The sequence below is a fragment of the Caretta caretta genome, chromosome 15, assembly GCF_965140235.1.
Source record: "Caretta caretta isolate rCarCar2 chromosome 15, rCarCar1.hap1, whole genome shotgun sequence".
In the NCBI taxonomy this organism is placed as follows: domain Eukaryota; kingdom Metazoa; phylum Chordata; order Testudines; family Cheloniidae; genus Caretta; species Caretta caretta.
Window position 1 is genome coordinate 1987260 of NC_134220.1, and position 17778 is coordinate 2005037.

Genomic DNA, 17778 nt, shown 5'->3' on the forward strand with positions numbered 1-17778 from the left:
AGGATGTACGGATAGGATGGAGGGTTCCTGGCATGGGAGCACAATGATAGAAGGCACAAAATACAGAAAGGGGGGCAAAGGATGTGTCTGTGTGAAGTAAGGTGAGGCGCATAGGGAGCAGGTGTCTGTAGCCAGAGTCTGATCCGTACATCTAACCAGAGTGAAGTTTCTGTGAGGTATGAGATAAGTAATGACTGATCCCTCAGAAGGGAAGCAACCTTCTTGACACACAAATGCAGAGTAGGGTTTCAAGCAGAATCCATTTGAGTTCAGGGGAAGGCTGGGAGCCTCAAAGTCATAGGTTCTGGAACTTCGTCAAGTGTTAATAGAGATTAAGTCAACTGAAGAAAAATATTTAATGTTTGAGCACTTTGAAGATCCTTTTCCCATGCTCGTGAAGGGTTCTGCTTTCTAACAGCTCTGTTGCGCCTCATCAAATGGCTGGGAAGTATCAGGACAATGGTAGCTTCAGGGTCCATTCCCATCAATGGAGAGCATGACCGCGATTTAAGAAAGGCTTTAAACACAGTAAATATTTACTGTCTGGCAGATAACTAATCACTGCTATATTCCATATGTATGTGTTCCCCCTTGACTGATCCTTGATGTAACACCCACCCAGAGGTGAACGTAAGCCGGTACGCCCTGGTACAGCGTACCAGTAAGGGCCGGTGCGCCGTACCGGGCCCGGCTTTCCCAGACGGCAATTTAAAGCCCTGGAGTAGTGGCGCCGGGGCTCCACTGTGGTAGCGGCAGCTGGAGCCTGGGCCCTTTAAATTGCCCCCAAGCCCCGCGGCTCCCAGCCTCCTCTGCAGCTGGCAGCTCGGGGGTGATTTGAAGGGCCCCGGGCTCCTAGCCGCCACTACTGCAGCTGGAGCCCTGGCCCTTTAAATCAAGATTTAAAGGGCCCAGGGATTTAAGGCCCTGCCGCTTCCGGTTACGGCCACGCCCTCTGCTCAGGACTCCTGCGTACCGATAAGTCCTCTAACTTACTCTCACCCCTGCACCCACCCCCGCATATCGCATCGTATTGTTGTTAGAATCATAGAAGCATAGGGTTGGAAGAGACCTCAGGAGGTCATCTAGTCCATCCCCCGCTCAAAGCAGGACCAGCCCCAAATAAATCATGCCAGCCAGGGCTTTGTCAAGCCGGGCCTTAAAAATCTCTAAGGATGAAGATGCCACCACCTCCCTAGGTAACCCATTGCAGTGCTTCACCACCCTCCTAGTGAAATAGTGTTTCCTAACATCCAACCTAGACCTCCCCCACTGCAACTTGAGACCATTTTGCTGCTTGTTTTGTCATCTGCCACCACTGGGAACAGCCGAGCTCCAGCCTCTTTGGAACCCCCCTTCAGGTAACTGAAGGCTGCTATCAAATCCCCCCTCACTCTTCTCTTCTGCAGACTAAACAAGCCCAGTTCCCTCAGCCTCTCCTCTTAAGTCATGTGCCCCAGCCCCCTAATCATTTTCGTTGCCCTCTGCCGGACTCTTTCCAATTTGTCCACATCCCTTCTGTAGTGGGGGGACCAAAACTGGACGCAGTACTCCAGGTGTGGCCTCACCAGTGCCGAATAGAGGGAAATAATCACTTCCCTCGATCTTCTGGCAATGCTGCTAATACAGCCCAATGTGCCATTGGCCTTCTTTGCAACAAGGGCACACTGCTGACTCATACTCAGCTTCTCGTCCACTGTAATCCCCAGGTCCTTTTCTGAAGAACTGCTGCTTAGCCAGTCGATTCCCAGCTTGTAGCGGTGCATGGGATTCTTCCTTCCTAAGTGCAGAACTCTGCACTTGTACTTCTTGAACCTCATCAGATTTCTTTTGTCCCAATCCTCCAATGTGTCTAGGTCACTCTGGACCCTATCCCTACCCTCTAGCTTATCTACCTCTCCCCCCAGCTTAGTGTCATCAGTGAACTTACTGAGGGTGCAATTAACCCCATCATCCAGATCATTAATAAAGATGTTGAACAAAACCAGCCCCAGGACCGACCCCTGGAGCACTCTGCTTGATAGCAGCTGCCACCTAGACATTGAGCCATTGATCACTACCCATTGAGCCCAACAATCTAGCCAGCTTTCTATCCACTTTGAAGATGCTCTTACATCTATTCCTAGCAATCCTTCTTCCCGGAACAACCTCTCATGGTCGAAAAATCCAAAGCGCTCTCTCCAACACCACCTATGTAACCACGCCTTCACCTCCACAATTTGACGGTCCCTACCTGGGCCTTTTCCTTCAATAGGGAGTATGGACAAGAACACGACTTGTGCCTCAAACTCCTTTATCCTTCTTCCCAGAGCCACATAGTCTGCAGTGATCCGCTCAAGGTCATTCTTGGCAGTATCATTGGTGCCCACGTGGAGAAGGAAGGAAGGGGTAGAGGTCCGAGGTCTTGATCAGTCTCAGCAAACAGTCCGTTACGTCCTGGATTCTAACTCCAGGCAAGCAGCACACTTCTCGAGTCTCCCGGTCTGGTCGGCAGATAGACGTCTCCCTTAGGAGGGAGTCCCCGGCCACCACCACCCGTCTCCTCCTCTTGGGAGTGGTGGGCATGGAACCCCCATCCCCAGGACAATGCATTCAATGGATTTGCTGGGGTATGCATGTTAGCTTAAAACAATGAGAGAACTGGCCAAGTAGACAGGTTTTTGAGAGTGAGGTGTCTGAGTCTTTTTTTTTTTTTCTAAACTCTGCCCAGATTCAATCCTGAATTGTTCTAGCCTCATTCTGCTGTAGACTTGGTGGCCTAACAAGCTTTTTTAGATGTAACATCGTTGTAAGGGAAGACTCACTAACAATCAAGTGGATCTGGGCTCTGCTGCAGCAATAGCAAAAGCTGAGCTTGTGTCCATTCATCCAGCTCTGATGCTGTCAATGGGCTCTTACACAGGGCTATTACTCCATACAACTTACCTTGCATACTGCAGCTCTAGAATATTTTAACTCATTCACTAGGATCAGAGACTTAGAAAAATAGACTTCTTTTCTAGCTGCACTCTGCTAGGGAACTGTTACAGCTCTGGAATTCAGTGCTGTCCTTGTGAAGCTGTGTTCCTGATAAGAAGGGTACTGTGTAAAGGGAAGTGTCTGCTGTCTCGCTTTTTCTGTTCTGTCTTTGATGCAATGAAGTTTCCCTTCAACACCGTGGAAAGCTGTGACTATACAATCTTTTTGACTGAGCGTCCTGTCATGTCTGAACAGCCATTGGATGATTACTTGTGGTGCAGGTACTTTGTTCAGCACATAGAATTTAGCTCTTAAAAGAATTTACTCTTCACTATGAAATTGGCTGTGTTGAAGCATGGTTGCTCAACATGGCTGCAGGTGGAGGAAAAGCAAGTCTCCGCACTTACCCGGAGTCACATACAGTTTTTAAAAGAACCATGGTTATGTCTACAGTACAAAATTATTTCAAAATTATTCTATTTGAATTTTTGGAAGTGATTTTATACATTGGGTCTTGTGTGTCCCCACTAAAGCGCGTGAATTCGGCAGAGTGTGTCCACAGTACCGAGGCTACCATTGAATGTCAGAGCGGTGCACTGTGGGTAGCTATCCCACAGTCCCTGCCGCCCAGTGGAATTGTAGGTTAAGCTCCCAGTGCATGATGGGGCAGAAACATTCTCGCAGGTGTTCCTGGGTGTGTGTCGTCAGTCACTCCTCCCTCCATGAAAGCTACGGCAGACAATCGTTTCGTGCCTTTTTGGTGTGCAGACGCCATGCTGCTTTCAGCAGATGGTGCAGTACGGTGCACTGCTTCTCTCCTGATAATATGAATCCACCTCGCATTTCCTCTCGTCTTTCTATGTAATTCCTATAAGTATCTACTCTTTCTCTTCCTCATTGACTGCTTCCACTGCCAACTCTGCTCGGTCATCGTGAACTGAGCAGCACAGCTTCTGCCGCCAACTCTGCTCTCCCGCTCTTGCCGCGCTACCGAGCTTCTCCATGTTGTCTGTCCTGGGCTCCCGCTGCCGTGAAAGCCACAGAAGACAACCATTTCCTGCCTTTTTTCGGCTATCGTGAACTGAACAGCACCTCTTCTGCTGCCACTCTGCTCTTCTACGTTTCGCGTCCATTTTCCAGGATTACCCATGCAGGCGCCATAGTGTGGCAAGCATGGAGCCCGCTCAGATCTCTACTGCAGTTTTGACCATTGTAAATACCTCGCGCATTATCCAGCAGTGTGTGCAGTACCTGCAAAACCGGGCGAGGAAGCGACGACAGCGCGATTACTATACTGATGAGGACATGGACATTCCTAGAAGCACGGCTTGTGGCGATTGGGAGATCATGGTGGCGTTGGGCCAGGTTCATGCCGTGGAACGCCGATTCTGGGCCTGGGAAACAAGCACAGACTGGTGGGACAGCATAGTGTTGCAGGTATGGGATGATCCCAGTGGCTGCGAAACTCTTGTATGCGTAGGGCCACTTTCATGGAACTTTGACTTGCTGTCCCCTGGCCTGAAGCGCAAAGACACCAAAATGAGAGCAGCCCTCACAGCTGAGAAGTAAGTGGCCATAGCTCTGTGGAAACTTGCAATGCCCAGTCAGTCAGGAATCAGTTTGGAGTAGGCAAATCTTCTGTGGGGGCTGCTGTGATGCAAGTAGCCAATGCAGTCATTGACCAGCTGCTATCAAGGGTAGTGACTTTGGGAAATGTGCAGATCATTGTGAATGGTTTTAATGCGCTGGGGTTCCCTAACTGCAGCGGGGCGATAGACGGAACGCGTATCCCTATCTTGGCCCCGGAACAGCGGGGCGGCCAGCACATAAACTGAAAGGGGTACTTTTCAGTGGTGCTGCAAGCACTGGTGGATCACAAGGGATGTTTCACCGACATCAACGTGGGATGGCCGGGAAAGGCGCATGATCGCATCTTCCGGAACTCTGGTCTGTTTGAACAGCTGCAGGAAGGGACTTACTTCCCAGACCAGAAAATTACTGTTGGGGATGTTGAAATGCCTATAGTTATCCTTGGGGACCCAGCCTACCCCTTAATGCCATGGCTCATGAAGCCATACACAGGCCCCCTGGACAGTAGTAAGGAGCAGTTCAACTATAGGCTGAGCAAGTGCAGAATGGTGATAGAATGCGCTTTTGGACATTTGAAAGCACGCTGGCGCAGTTTACTGACTAGGTTATATCTCGGCATAACCAATATTCCAATTGTAATTGCTGCTTGTGCTCCACAATATCTGTGAGAGTAAGGGGGAGACGTTTACGGCGGGGTGGGAGGTTGAAACAACTCACTTGGTGACCAATTTCGCACAGCCAGACAACAGGGCTATTAGAAGAGCGCAGCAGGGCGTGCTGCACATCAGAGAAGCTTTGAAAGCTGGTTTCATGACTGGCCAGGGTACGGTGTGACAGTTTTTCTCTTGAAGTTACCCGCTCTCTATATGTATATATGAAAGGAACTAAAGTCACAATTGCTTAAAACCATTCTTTATTATTTGTTGCGCAACACATTGAGAGAAATCAGAAGGTAGATCAGGGGAGGAGGGGGGGTATTGGGTTAGGGAAATGGAGGAGGAGGGAAGAACAAGTCCAGAAACCAAATCAAAATTTCGGATATTCCAGCTTTCTGCTGCTTGTGCAGTCCTCTGGGGTTGAGTGTGTGGGTCCCTGTAACCTCCCCGCCTGTGTTCTTGGGCACCTGGGTGAGGAGGCTAGGGAACTTGGGGAGGAGAGAGGGCGGTTATACAGGGGCTGCAGGAGCGGTCTGTGGTCTTGCTGCCTTTCCCGCATTAGATCCACCATACAGTGGAGCATGTCAGTTTGCTCCCCCATGAGCTTGACCACAGCATCCTGCCTGCTCTCATCGCACGCGTCCCTCCTCTCTTCGTGTTCATGTAACGCTTTACGGGACTCCGCAATTGTTTGTCTCCGTGCATTCAGCTGGGCCCTATCAGTGCGGGAGGACTTCATGAGCTCGAGGAACATGTCGTCCCGAGTTCATTTTTTCCGCCTTCTAATCTGGACCAGCCTCTGGGACGGAGCAGATAGGGGCCGCGTTGAAACATCTGCACCTGTGGGAGGAGAAAGAGGGAGGGTCGAATTTTAAGATACATTTTAGAGAGCAAAGGGGACACTCTTTCTCAGTGAAACAGGCAATTCACAGTACGCAGCACATGTTCTTTCTGTACAAGGTCGCATCTTGCCTCTTATACTGAAGTGCCTGCCACTTTGGTGTGAGTAAGCCACCACATGCGGCCGGGCAACAGAATTCAGCTTGCAGGCAGCCGTGGTAAGCCCTAGGGGCATGCGGTGTTCTGCTTCTTCTGCATTCATTTCAATGCTTTCAAACTGCCGGATCCCCTTTCCCATAGCAAGCAAAGCCTGGTGGATTTGCCATATAAAAGAGGGCCTGCAGGCTCTCTGGGATGATCGCTTCATACAACACCCCCTGCCCCCGCACCCACCACATGGCTGTGATGAGGCTCTGAGCAGGGATGAGCTCTTTAAACTAAACACTAACAGCCCAGCATGGCTGTGTTTCCCCCCACTCCCCACTGTGTGGCTCCGATCAGGCTCTCACTTACCAAAAGTGCCTTCTCCAGGCTCATGGTCCGGGAGCCCGCCTTGAGAGTGGGGGAGGCTGTTGGCTCCAGCATTAAGAATAGTTCCTGGCTAGGGGGGAAAACAGATTCCCCACTTGCCGCCTGTGCACTGTCGTCGTCGTCCTTCTCCTCTTCGTCCTCCAATAACTCATCCTCCTCGCTCTGTGCAACTCCCCCCTTGCAGGTGTCCACGGACAGTGGTGGGGTAGTGGTGGCGTCACCCCCCATAATTGCATGCAGCTCATGGTAGAAGCGGCATGTATGGGGCTGTAATCCAGAGCGCCCGTTCGCCTCCCTGGCTTTTTGGTACGCTTGCCTGAGCTCCTTGATTTTTGTACAACACCATTCTGTGTCCCTGGAGTAGGCTCTTTCCATCATGGCCCTGGAGACTTTAGCGTACGTATTTGCGTTTCTTTTTTTGGAACGTAGTTCTGCCATAACAGATTCATCTCCCCAGCGTGCGATGAGATCCAGTACCTCCCGTTCGGACCATGCTGGAGCTAGTCTGCAAATCCGGGACTGCGTGGTCGCCTGTGATGGTGGACTCTGCATGGTCATCTATGATGGTGGACTGTGCTGATGGTGACCAAACAGGAAATTAAATTCCCGGGGCTTTTACTGCCTACCTGGCTAGTGCATCGGAGTTGAGTGTCGTCCAGAGCGGTCACAAGGGAGCATTCTGGGATAGCTCCCGGAGACCAATAACGTCGAATTGCGTCCCCAGTACCTTTAACCCGAAACTGCGATCTTGATTTTAGCACTACTCCACTTGCCGAGGTGGAGTACAAAAATCGGATTAAAGAGCCTTTTACATCGAAAAAAACAGTTTGGTCGTGTGGACGGAATCAGTTTTATTTTGAATTAACTCTGCTAATTCCAAAATAACTGTGTACTGTAGACCAGGCCATAGTCCACAACGCAGATTTAACCTGGTCAGTTTCATAGTGTAGACTTATTCTAATTGTTGGAGTCACTGATAAATGGTTTTCTGGATTTCTTTTATTTCAGAACATCAAACAAATTTTTAGGGGAAGGGGGGTAAAAGAAGGGGAAATGGCTACTGAATATAAAAGTGAGGACAAAGTCCCAGAATGAAACAACAAATACTTTAAAAAGGGAGACTGCCAATGAACAAGTCTCTAAAGGGAATAGTTGCTAAGCAGTTAGCCTGGAGCCTAGTAGAGAAAGCACAGAGGTCGAACAAGGAGTGTGGCTTTAAATAGAGGACAAAGTATGTATTTGATATCTACTCTCTTCTGTATGTGCTACAGAGCTGTGTAGCTGTCTGAAGATGATCTGAGGGAGATTCCAAAAGCCACTAATAGTTTCCTTGGCTATCTTACGTAAAATTGATGTAGGTTTCTTTAATTTAGTGTTCAGAGTAACAGCCGTGTTAGTCTGTATTCGCAAAAAGAACAGGAGTACCTGTGGCACCTTAGAGACTAACCAATTTATTTGAGCATGAGCTTTCGTGAGCTACAGCTCACTTCATCGGATGCATAAAGTGGAAAGTGTAGAAGATCTTTTTATACACACAAAGCATGAAAAAATACCTCCCCCCACCCCACTCTCCTGCTGGTAACCTATTTCCCCTTGTTTTTTCCTACCCCCCCCAGACGTTCTTGTTAAACCCTGGATTTGTGCTGGAAATGGCCCACCTTGATTATCATACACATTGTAAGGAGAGTGATCACTTTAGATAAGCTATTACCAGCAGGAGAGTGGGGTGGGGGGAAGTATTTTTTCATGCTTTGTGTGTATAAAAAGATCTTCTACACTTTCCACTTTATGCATCCGATGAAGTGAGCTGTAGCTCACGGAAGCTCATGCTCAAATAAATTGGTTAGTCTCTAAGGTGCCACAGGTACTCCTTTTCTTTTTAATTTAGTGAAGGTCTATTAAGACTGGATCAGCTTTCAAGTAATTGGAAAATCAACTTTGCAACCAAAATTCCAGGGTAGAGCATTCTGGGGTGCGGAAGATGACCCCAAGCTTTATCCGTTAGGGACTGCTTTGTTGAGCTTATGTTTGTGGAGATCCATGAAGAAATCCAGATGTTGGAATAGCTCCTTCAGAGAAATCAATGGAGTCTCACACTTAGGTACAGAAAAGGTTTTGGAAATACTGTGGCAGCTGGGAGGGCCAGAGAAGGTGATATGTGACTGGGTACATGCATGCCTCTGATTATAGAAATGAAAGTTGAACATGCCTCAGCTAACTCTCTCGCCTTCTCCTGTCTGAGTCGCAGTGGGATAGTTTATGCTGACACTCTGTTTCAGTGCACTCTTCCCAGATGTGGTGAACTGTATGCAGACCGATAACCTAGAGCTGAAGAAGCTGGTCTACCTGTACCTGATGAATTATGCCAAGAGCCAGCCAGACATGGCCATTATGGCTGTCAACACCTTCGTAAAGGTGAGATGAGAGTGCTGCTTATGGTGGCAATGTACACCCGCGTCGTGGAGGGCTCAAGCTTGGTTTGCCATGTGTATCCAGAACCTAAATCATTTAGCAAAGACCCTGACTGAACTTCCACTCCTCCTCCTCAATGAGCTTACTATTGCTCTTCTAGGGGAGGAGGAAACGGGACACCCATCACCCAGTCCACCCTTACTTGTGCACCATATTCCTTCAGTCCTGGGCTTCCCTTTTCACTACTCCACCTAAGAACTTAATCCTGACCTGGCAGGATCTCCCTATGAGTGGGAGTTCAGTCTCCATGTTCATTGAGTGTTCCCCTCACATCATTCCTACACACTGCATTTGATGGGAAACCAGTATGGGGCATGGAAAGCCTGCAGACTAAATTGCCACTTAACCAGCTCCAAAGAAGTGGGCGCAGGTTGGGTTTTTCAGCCTTACCCCTCTGGTCTTGGGTAAATCAGCTGTGATTCCCTGGGGCTTGAGCACTGGATGAAAAAACTAAACTTGGCCTTTATTTTAGCTCAGAAGAAATACTTCCATGGCAGTTGTACTTCTGTTATCCTCTCCTAAATGGAGGAAGTTCTGTCCCCTCCACGAGCCTCCCATGGCTAATGGCTGTCCTGGACCATCAGCAGAGTTTACCAGTAAGGATGGCTGCAGCTGAGAAGGTCTTCATGTTCTTGCTGTAGGAGTCTGCAGCTGCAGAATGAGAATGTGTTGGGAGCAAAGATGCTGCCAAAGCAGAATTTTAAATGGTTTTGGATTTGCTAGTTCTAGTTCATGCTGGAAGCCGAATACCCTTTGTGTAGGGGTGACTTACAGGTGAAGAAAAGGGTTACACTTGATGGCTTTTGCAGAAGGAATGTAAGCACTTGGCAGAGTTGGCATTCAGGTGACACCTAATAGGTATCTAAATGAGAAATGTCAACATCCAGACAGCTAGCATTAAGGGGTTAATATCTGCAATGTGGCCCAAGCTGTCAAACTCATGTTCCTGAAGTCCTAAATCCATATTGAAGCACCTAAGGGTGACCTGATCTTAACACTCAATGCATGGCACCACTGGAATTCAGATCACTTTCATTTGGTTCCTAAATATGTACTAAGAGTTTCAGCCCCCCAAGCCTGAAAATTGTGGCCCAAAGAAGTGACTGGAATCTAACTTCTCTTTTTAACCCCGTAGGACTGTGAGGATCCCAACCCTCTGATCCGGGCTCTGGCTGTGCGGACAATGGGCTGCATCCGGGTGGATAAGATAACGGAGTATCTCTGTGAGCCCCTGAGGAAGTGTCTGAAGGATGAGGACCCCTATGTGCGCAAGACAGCAGCAGTCTGTGTTGCAAAGCTTCATGACATCAATGCTCAGCTTGTGGAGGACCAAGGTTTCCTGGACACACTGAAGGACCTCATCTCGGATTCCAACCCTATGGTGATTGTTCTTTTCGGCTTTCATTCACTGCTCTATGCTGTCTTCCTCTCTTCTTCTCCAGAAATAGAACCTAGATAGAGCCAGAAATAGAACCTAGATTTCCTGACACCCAGGGTCCCCATCCGCTATCTCCCGGGCAATACTGCCTCCTTGCATGTATGTGACTATGAATGGGAAGGTGTTAGACATGCAAAATGGATGTTAATTGCCTGCCTGTCCTCTCTCAGGTGGTGGCTAATGCAGTAGCAGCCCTTTCGGAAATAGCAGAGTCTCACCCAAGCAGTAACCTGCTGGACCTGAACCCTCAATCTATTAACAAGCTGCTGACGGCCCTGAATGAGTGCACTGAGTGGGGCCAGATCTTTATCCTGGACTGTCTGGCTAACTACATGCCCAAGGATGACCGGGAGGCACAGAGGTGAGGAGGTCGGGGGAAGCTGTGGATCCCGCTGTTGGGAGGCCCGGAGGTGGGGCCGGGTGGAAGGCCTGTGGATCCTGCTGTTGAGTTGCTGGGGCATCTGGACATTAGGGATCCAGAAATCAGGCTGATTGGCTAATGACTTAGCATATTTAACATCCCTGTGGTGGGAAGAACGCCGCACAGCCCAACACTGGGGCATTTAATTTCAGAAAGGGGAATGATGCAAAAATGAGGAGGTTAAACAGAAATTTAAAAGGTACTGTGACTAGAGTCTCTACGTAAAAGAATATGCCCCTCTGCCATGTACATTGGCCAAACTGGACAGTCTCTGCTTAAAAGAATAAATGGACACAAATCAGATGTCAAGAATTATAACATTCAAAAACCAGTCAGAGAACACTTCAGTCTCTCTGGTCACTCAATTACAGACCTAAAAGTGGCAATTCTTCAAAAAAAACTTCAAAAACAGACTCCAGCGAGAGACTGCTGAATTGGAATTAATTTGCAAACTGGATACAATTAACTTAGGCTTGAATAGAGACTGGGAGTGGATGGATCATTACACAAAGTAAAACTATTTCCCCATGTTTATCCTCCCCCCCCTCCCCCACCCCCCACTGTTCCTCAAATGTTCTTGTCAACTGCCGGAAATGGTCCACCTAGATTATCACTACAAAAGGTGTCCCCCACCCCCACCCCGCTCTCCTGCTGGTAATAGCTCACTTTAAATGATCACTCTGGTTACAGTGTGTATGGTAACACCCATTGTTTCATGTTCTCTATCTATATAAATCTCCCCACTGTATTTTCCACTGAATGCATCCGATGAAGTGAGCTGTAGCTCACAAAAGCTTATGCTCAAATAAATTTGTTAGTCTCTAAGGTGCCACAAGTACTCCTTTTCTTTTTAGTGACTAGAGTGAAATCCCTGCAAGCTGCATGGACACTTTCAAAGACACCATAATAGAGGCTTAACTTAAATGTATACCGCAAATTAAAAAACACAGTAAAAGAACTAAAAAAGAGCCACCGTGGCTCTACAACCATGTAGAAGAAGCAGTGAAAAATAAAAAGGTATCTTTTTTAAAAAGTGGAAGTCAGATCCTAGTGAGGTAAATAGAAAGGAGCATAAACACTGCCAAATTCAAATGTAAAAATGTAATAAGAAAAGCCAAAAAGGAGTTTGAAGAACAGGTAGCCAAAAACTCAAAAGGGAATAACAAAATGTTGTAGGTGACAAATCTGAGGAATTGTCACAGATTGAAGTGTCACGAGAGGTGGTTTTGGAATTAATTGAGGAACTTAACAGTAACAAGTCACCGGGACCAGATGGCATTCACCTAAGAGTTCTGAAAGAACTCAAATGTGAAATTGCGGAACTATTAACTATGGTTGGTTTGTAACCTGTCCTTTAAATCAGCTACTGTACCCAGTGACTGGAAGATAGCTAATGTAATGATAGCTAATGCCAATATTTAAGAAAGGCTCTAGAGGTGATCCTGGCAATTACAGACCAGTAAGTCTAACGTCAGTACCGGGCAAATTAGTTGAAACAATAGTAAAGAATAAAATTGTCAGACACATAGAAGAACATAAATTGTTGCGCAAAAGTCAACATGGTTTCTGAAAAGGGAGATCATGTCTTACTAATCTCTTAGAGTTCTTTGAGGGGGTCAACAAACATGTGGACAAGGGGATCCAGTGGACATAGTGTACTTAGATTTCCAGAAAGCCTTTGACAAGGTCCCTCACCAAAGGCTCTTACGTAAATTAAGTTGTCACGGAATAAGAGGGAAGATCCTTTCATGGATTGAGAACTGGTTAAAAGACAGGGAACAAAGGGTAGGAATAAATGGTCAATTTTCAGAATGGAGAGGGGTAACTAGTGGTGTTCCCCAAGGGTTAGTCCTAGGACCAGTCCTATTCAACTTATTCATAAATGATCTGGAGAAAGGGGTAAACAGTGAGGTGGTAAAGTTTGCAGACTATATTAAACTGCTCAAGATAGTTAAGACCAAAACAGACTGTGAGGAACTGCAAAAAGATATCACAAAACTAAGTGATTGGGCAACAAAATGGCAAATGAAATTTCATGTGGATAAATGTAAAGTAATGCACGTTGGGAAAAAATAACCCCACTTACACATACGATATGATGGGGGCTAATTTAGCTACAAGTAATCAGGAGAAAAATCTTGGAGTCATCATGGATAGTTCTCTGAAGACATCCACGCAGTGTGCAACGGCAGTCAAAAAAGCAAACTGGATGTTAGGAATCATTAAAAAAAGGGATAGAGAATAAGACGGAGAATATCTTATTGCCCTTCTATAAATCCATGGTATGCCCACATCTTGAATACTCCGTACAGATGTGGTCCCCTCATATCAAAAAAGATACACTGGCATTAGAAAAGGTTCAGAAAAGGGCAACTAAAATGATGAGGGGTTTGGAACAGATCCCATATGAGGAGAGATTAGAGGCTAGGACTTTTCAGCTTGGAAAAGAGGGGATATGATAGAGGTCTATAAAATCATGAGTGGTGTGGAGAAAGTGAATAAGGAAAAGTTATTTACTTGTTCCCATAATATAAGAACTGGGGGCCACCAAATGAAATTAATGGGTAGCAGGTTTAAAACAAATAAAAGGAAGTTCTTCTTTACTCAGCGCACAGTCAACCTGTGGAACTCCTTGCCTGAGGAGGTTGTGAAGGCTAGGACTATAACAGAGTTTAAAAGAGAACTGGATAAATTCAGGGAGGTTAAGTCCATTAATGGCTATTAGCCAGGATGGGTAAGGAATGGTGTCCCTAGCCTCTGTTTGTCAGAGGGTGGAGATGGATGGCAGGAGAGAGATCACTAGATCATTACCTGTTAAGTTCACTCCCTCTGGGGCACCTGGCATTGGCCACTGTCGGTAGACAGGATACTGTGCTGGATGGACCTTTGGTCTGACCCAGTATGTCCATTCTTATGTTCTTAGTTTCTTGAGCTATATGGGACCTACATGCTTCTTTAAATGAGTAGACCATATAGACCACATCCCTCCAGTGCCAGGTCTCCCTGCAGAACCCTGGTTTTTATACCCTGGACAGTGCAAGGAGTAAGTATCACTAGTTCCCTGGGGCATATCTCTTCCTGTTCTTTATCTGAGAATCCACTGTTATGCTGTTCTGTTCTGTCAAGGAGACCTAGACTCTGCGTCTTCTTGAGTGTGTTTTGGTTTCTAGGTCACCTCGAGGCGATGGCTCAGAAGTGGCATGAGATATTTTTCTTTGCTGGCTGAGTTAGTTCACCAGCACTGGCAGTGAGGGCTCAAGTTTGGGACCCTATCTCTGATCCATTGTTGGGTTTGCCCCTCCAGCAGTACTGTGAGCCCAGATTACTTTCAGGGCAGCAAAGCATGAAAGAAATGGTTGAAAGTAGTCCCTAATGTGAACCAAATACTGGCACAGGCTTGTAACCTTGGTGGTACTTGCAAAGTTTTGTCTTAAGGGTTAAAACTCTTTTCTATCCAGTGGCTTTGTATTTGCCTTTCTTGTTCTCCCTTCTCCCCGCACCCCTCCCAGCATCTGTGAACGGGTGACGCCCCGGCTGTCCCATGCCAACTCTGCTGTGGTCCTGTCAGCAGTGAAAGTGCTGATGAAGTTCATGGAGATGCTGTCAAAGGACCTGGATTATTATGGCACCCTGCTGAAGAAGTTGGCTCCTCCTCTGGTCACGCTGCTCTCAGCGGAGCCTGAGCTGCAGTACGTGGCTCTCCGCAACATCAACCTCATTGTGCAGAAGAGGTGAGATGCAGCCGTCTAATGCTGCAGGGAGGCAGGGTAGGGAGGCATAGTCGGCTCCTCCTCTATGCCAGGCCTGGCTGGCCTCAGGCAAACCCTTCTCCCTGCTCAGACCTCAGCAGTGGGGCCTTAACTACCCAGGAATCGAATGCCCTGAATATAAATTACTTCGTAAGCTACACAGCAGAACAAGGAGGGATAGCTCAGTGGTTTGAGCATTGGCCTGCTAAACCCAGGGTTGTGAGTTCAATCCTTGAGGGGGGCCATTTGGGATCTGGGGCAAAAATTGGGGATTGGTCCTGCTTTGAGCAGGGGGTTGGACTAGATGACCTCTTGAGGTCCCTTCCAACCCTGATATTCTGTGATTCATTCTGTGAAATATATGTGGCCCAGCCCCTGTTGTGATAGTTCAGTTACAGATGTACAGCTTGAGCTTTCAGAGCCGTCAGGGCTGACAATCGCTGGTATGGGCTTGCTTTAAATCCCAGTAGAATCCTGCCTCTTTCCTCGGCAGTGTTGGAATCCCAGAGACGCTCTGAATCAAGAAATGAAATGGACTAGAAACTAAGGGTTTGTCTATGCTGCCATCACAGGATGCCATTGCAGCTCACGGGGCAGAGCCAAGCTCTGACTGAGCTATTTCAGGGTCTGGAGCAGGGAAGCCAGTAAAGCACAGGCTGTCATGGCTTCACTGCGGTGGTATCTGAACTAGCCAGATCAAAGCTAGGTCTGAACCAGCTCTAATGACACCCTGTGATTGCAGTGTAGATATATCTTTAGATACAAGCGTGTCTCTCCCAGTGAAGTGTGTACTGTTCGTTGCCTTCTCATGCTTTATGCTGTACATGATACAACTGTCAAATTCTTTTTCCGTTATCAAATGTCTAATGACTTAGGGAAAAATAATTTTTGTGTCGCTCTTTAAAACGTAGCTGTTCCTTTTCAAAGAAAGGAATATCTAAAAGCGCCCTTTCCTGCTTCATGCAACTTCTAAAATCTGCCTATGTCCAATGGGGCATTACAGGCTACAGGTATGTAGACAGCGTCTTCCTTACAAGTTCTACAAGACTAACCAGCCACTGTAAACCATAACTAGATGGTGAGTTCTGTCCACCAGTGGTTAAGGGAGAGTCCAGATCAGATGTTTACATTTCTTTCCTAGCCATTATTGCATGTTGAAATTAGAAGCTTCTTCTGGAAGTGGAGAGCAAATAGAACTGAGAAAGGTGGGTCAGCTAATAGGTTGTTAATCTAAAAGCCAGTCCCATTCTCAGTTTGGAGAGGACTGATGGTCTAGTGCAGGGGAGCGCAAACTTTTTGGCCCGAGGGCCACATCTGGATGGGGAAATTGCATGCAGGGCAGGGGGTTGGGTGTGGGAGGGGGCTCAGGGCAGGGGTGCGGAGTGAGCAGGGAGCTCAGGGTAGGGAGTTGGGGTGCAGAAGGGCTTCGGACTCTGGCCCAGTGCTGCTTACCTGGAGCCGCTCCGGGGTGACAGCGGCGCACGCTGCTGCCAAGGCAGGCTCCCTGCCTGTCCTGGCCCTGCGCTACTCCCAGAAGCAGCCGGCACCACGTCCCTGCGGCCCCTGGGGGATGGGGGGGCAGAGGGCTCTGTGTGCTGCCCTTCCTTGTGGGTACATCCCCTGAAGCTCCCTTTGGCTGTGGTTCCCCGTTCCGGGGTGCGGTGCCAACAAAATAAAACCATGTCCGTGAGAGGCATAGAGCTTTTTGCAGCAAAGTTAAAGCAAGAAAGCATCAATGTAGATGCTGCTGTTCGTTATGTCGCAGTAACTGTTCTCCCCCAGTATCCCACAATGCCCACCGTGACTGTCCTGCTCACTGTTCTGAACTCTGCTGCCCTGCAGGCATGCACCCCTCCCCTTTCAAAGGTCCAGGAAGCTTTGACATTCCTCAGCATGGAGAGCCCATATGCTGAGCATGCAGCTTCCAGCAGCAAAACAGTCCAGGCCGGAGAGCCTTTGCTACCTTGGTCTGTGGGCTGAGGAGGATGTAGGAGAACTGGGAGGGAATTTCAGAACCATCCTCCTCTCCCCAGCACTAGGAACACAGCAGCAGGCAGAGGAGGCTGCTGCAGCTCAGGGATAAGAAGAGAGAGACTGTAGAGCTGTGTTGAGCCAGGGAAGGAGGCGGGGGCTGAAGTGAGGGTGGGTGTCCCCCTCCCCCTGCCTCAGAATTGGTTGGTTCCCGCTGCTGTCTGAACTTAGAGACAGCATGCTGACACACTCACGCTCCCACAACACACATGTACTCTCTCTCCCCCCACATACACACACGCTTCCTGTCACACACGCTTCCCCACCACACACGTCCGTTGAAAAGCAGCTGGCAAGGCAATCTAGTAGGATGCCCATGGAATGATGGGTTCAGAAATCTGCATCATGTGATGCTGTACCTACTCCATGAGGCATTGCAAACCCTTCCCAAAGCACTGTGCAGCCAGTTAGAGTGGGACAGCTACCCACAGTGCACTGCTCTGTCGATGCAAGAGCTGCTAGTGTGGATGTGCTCTGCCAACACAAGGAGTATAATGTGGACATGCAACAGCGGTTTAATTAAAGCGGTTGCTGTATGTTGGCTTAACTTTTGTCTACAAAACTCTAATGTAGACAAGGCCTAAAGATTGATTGAGCTCAGATGCTATGGTAATGGTGGCCATACAAGTCCCCAAGAGTTTTCTATCCTCAGCCCTTCCATGTTGCCTTGTGCAAACCCCAGAAGCAGTTGCTGCTGCAGAAATAACCCTGTTGTCCTCGAGAAAAGTGTGTGTTGGGGAAGGAGAGGAGGACTGTATAAATTATCTCCAAACTTGTAGCTGTTTTTCCCCCCAATTGCAATATTCTTCCCAGCCCTGCTCAGTACTGTTCTTGAGCACTGATATCGAGATGGAGCCTAGTGGCCAGCTAGATCGGACTCTCCTTGTGGTGGGCACTGTGCTACTCAAGGCTTTCAGGAAGCTTTATTGTGCTGCCATCTGTGGTTAAGATCCTCTATCACAAGGTCTTGGTCAGTTCTTCAGCCCTCTCTAAGCACAAGCTACAGCATGTAACCAACGCTTCTAGCTAACTCACAAGGGAATCAGTTTTATGTTTCAGGATATCAGATGATTGCAGGGATCAGGGCATATTTCT

The 17778-nt window shown here is 47.9% G+C and overlaps 1 protein-coding gene across 5 annotated transcripts in view; it reads left to right on the forward strand.

Annotated features, from left to right (window-relative positions):
• The window catches only part of AP1B1 (adaptor related protein complex 1 subunit beta 1), a 77693-nt gene that overhangs the window by 26746 nt on the left and 33169 nt on the right, over positions 1 to 17778 (forward strand). For all 5 annotated transcript variants that reach the window (XM_048821255.2, XM_048821256.2, XM_048821252.2 and 2 more), the window contains 4 exons: positions 8852 to 8987; positions 10180 to 10425; positions 10653 to 10843; positions 14413 to 14634. In XM_048821255.2, the coding sequence (XP_048677212.1) occupies positions 8852 to 8987; positions 10180 to 10425; positions 10653 to 10843; positions 14413 to 14634 (795 nt within the window). The remainder of the gene's footprint in view (positions 1 to 8851; positions 8988 to 10179; positions 10426 to 10652; positions 10844 to 14412; positions 14635 to 17778) is intronic.